We start from the raw sequence: 2,970 nt of genomic DNA, 5'->3' as shown, positions 1-2,970 counted from the left end.
TTTAAAAAAAAAAAAAAAAAAAAGTTTAAAAAATTGTGTTCAAATCCCTAACCAACTCACTAATAAGTGATCTTAAATAGAGGAAACACGCTGATTTTTTCTGAAATCCAGGGATTTATAGTACAAGATCAAGACTTATTTTATACTACAGAAAGCATCAGACCAGCAGACTGCTTAAGAGAAGGGCTTTTCTCACTGAGATGCACTCGTGTTCCTGAGGGATTGCCATTTAAGCAAACCACCCACATTTATTGTTTGCATACTCACAAGCTTATTTACATGCAGTCATATCTCAGCGGAGCTCATTTTAAACAAATACTGAAAACTTGTTCGAATAGGGTGTAGAGAGTTTCTACAAATTTATCATTTAATGCAATAAAAGCTATGTCCTGAGCTGACGTTTTGGACAATACAGTGTCTTCACATCGCTTTTGTCCCTCTGTGGCACCGCTGCAGTGATCGAGAGATGAAAAATACAGTGGGAGGAACTTCAAACTGCCAATCATTTCAAAACACCGCCCATACAACTCATCATTAATCTAACATTAACATTGGGGTAAAACTGTGTTTTCAAATGAGCTTCAACAGCTTTTACAAAAATTATACCAACATAATCGTTATGATTAAAGTCAATAAAGTGAAATAAAACATGCATTTGGAAGACACTTTTATTATCTTCTTTGAATTTAAGGTAGATGCACTGTCATTTTAGTATCAAGACACTATTATAGTTTTTATTATTAATATCAATATCATATAGACTATATAGAATTTTTTTAATTAAAATCAGTTTTCATTTTTGTTAAATTTAGCATTTTGTAATTTTAAAGTTTTTTTGTATTTTTATTTCAGCTAACATTTATTTTACAGAATTTACAAAAGTTTTAGTACAAAAAAGGGTTTTGATTGTAGTTTCAATTTTTGCTAACTATAATAACCCTTAGCATACATTTTAGCAGTTCATAATGAACATCAACTATATGCTATAGATTTTTACAGCATTTATTAACCTTTATTAATGATAAATAACTAAGTTAGTTCACAGTGCGCTTACTAATGTAACCAGATACAACTTTTGATATTACAAATGCATTAGTAAATGTTGAGATTAACATGAACTAAGATTCATAAATGCTGTAGAAGTATTGTTCATGGTTAGTTCATTTTAACTGATTCAGTTAACTCATGTTAACAAATAAAATCTTTTTGTAAAGTTTTACCAGCATCTTTAATTGATGAACTAATCTGGATATTGAGGGGAACATGTCTCCCCAAATTTCTATGGTGGTTACAGCCCCAAATCTGAGGCTAAACTTGGTAATCACAGTGAGTGTGCAAACTCTGGTGGACAGGATGATGTTGCCATTTTTTATGAGTGTCGGGTGCTTTTGGCATCATGGGATTCCTCTGCCTTGATCGGAGGTTGATGCAGGGAGCATATGGTTATTGATTCGGCTCTCAGGGGGAGTCTGAGCACCCATCATAATCAATAGGAGGATGAAAACAACTGCATGGAGCCAAAGCCTTTGCTTCCTGTGAGCACAGCACATTCTGGAGACTCAGGAGGATGCACATAAAACACAACCACTAACCTTTTTTAAACTCCTCCAGCATGGCATCCAGCTTAGTGTCGTGGAAGACGAAATGCACCGGGTGGTTGTAGAACTTGGTGACCGTTTTAAGCGTGGTGCAGTCGTCGGGGTCGACGAAGGCCAGGTCTTTGACGTACAGGATGTCCACGATGTTGGAGCGCTCGGTGTCATACACGGGTATCCGTGTGTAGCCGCTTTCCATGATCTCAGACATGGTGTTGAAGTCCAACACGGCGTCGGTGTGAATCATGAAGCAGTTGCTCAGTGGCGTCATCACATCCTCAACCGTCTTGGTTCTGAGTTCCAGAGCACCTTGTATGATGTTCAGCTCTTCCTTGACCAGATCGTTGTAGGGTTCGGTGACCTTCAGCATCTCCACCAGCTTCTCGCGGTTGTAGACGGTGCCGATTTCCTGCCCGAGAATGTAGTCCAAAAGCTTACTGACGGGGAACGACAAGGGGAAGGTCAGGAGCATGAAAAACTTGGTCAACATGATGGTGTTGGCGCCTACGGCCAAACCGTGGCGCGAGCAGAGCGCTTGTGGCACGATTTCACCAAATATGACAATGCCAACAGTAGATGCCACCACGGCTCCCAACCCCGACCCAATCAAATCATCTAGCAGGATCGTCAAAGTTGTGTTGACCAGCACATTACCCAACAATAAAGAGCAAAGCAGATAGTTGCCCTTGCTTCGAATGGGTTCGATTTTGCGTGCATACTTCTTTTCCTTATTAGTTCCACAGCTTTGCACAATGCGAAGCTCCATTGGATCCAACGCCATGAGCCCCAGGTTGAGTCCGCTGAACATGCCAGACAGCACCAGCAAGCCTGAAACCAGGATGATTTGGAGCCAAAGCGGTAGAAGAGATTCTTTCTCCTCTACAACTAACAATCTTCCATCATTTTCACCCAGCTGGACCCATCTGTCTCCCAAACCCTGCCTGACACATAGACTGTAGGTCTTTTCTCGTTCACTCTTACGCAGTGGCTTCACATACACACTCACCAGACCTGATGTTCCTCTGTTGCTCACGTTCATGAAGGTGCTGATGCTCAGGTCTTTGGTGAAATCCTCACAAGTGCTGTTTAACGCGTCGCTGTCCTCCGTATCCACGTACTCCGTGAACCTGATGTGGGATGCTGAGTCTGGGCTCAGGTGCACCCCATAAAACCTGAGCAGGACGCTGCTCTCCTCCGTTACCTGGATGAGCCCGTCCTCCGTCGTGCTGGCCGCTTTGTCGCTCCTCTCCAGCCGCATGCCCAGGATCTGACTGCTGGAGCCGGGGCTCGACGTCTCCGTCCGCCCGCCGACAGAGCTCCAGAGGAACACTATGAAAGTTAGAAGACACCCCTGTCCACTCCGCTCTGTCGCCAT

At 42.5% G+C, this 2,970-nt stretch overlaps 1 protein-coding gene across 1 annotated transcript in view; it reads right to left on the bottom strand.

The window, feature by feature from the left end:
• LOC107567757 (metal transporter CNNM4-like) overlaps nucleotides 1–2,970 on the bottom strand; it is a 19,606-nt gene extending 16,636 nt beyond the window's left edge. Inside the window, exon 1 of the mRNA XM_016253497.1 lies at nucleotides 1,593–2,970. Coding sequence (XP_016108983.1) covers nucleotides 1,593–2,970 — 1,378 coding nt within the window. The remainder of the gene's footprint in view (nucleotides 1–1,592) is intronic.

Source organism: Sinocyclocheilus grahami, unplaced genomic scaffold (assembly GCF_001515645.1).
Source record: "Sinocyclocheilus grahami isolate Dianchi unplaced genomic scaffold, SAMN03320097.WGS_v1.1 scaffold1186.1, whole genome shotgun sequence".
Taxonomy (NCBI): domain Eukaryota; kingdom Metazoa; phylum Chordata; class Actinopteri; order Cypriniformes; family Cyprinidae; genus Sinocyclocheilus; species Sinocyclocheilus grahami.
The sequence above is the reverse complement of the archived record's forward strand: the minus strand, read 5'-3'. Positions and strand labels throughout refer to the sequence as shown.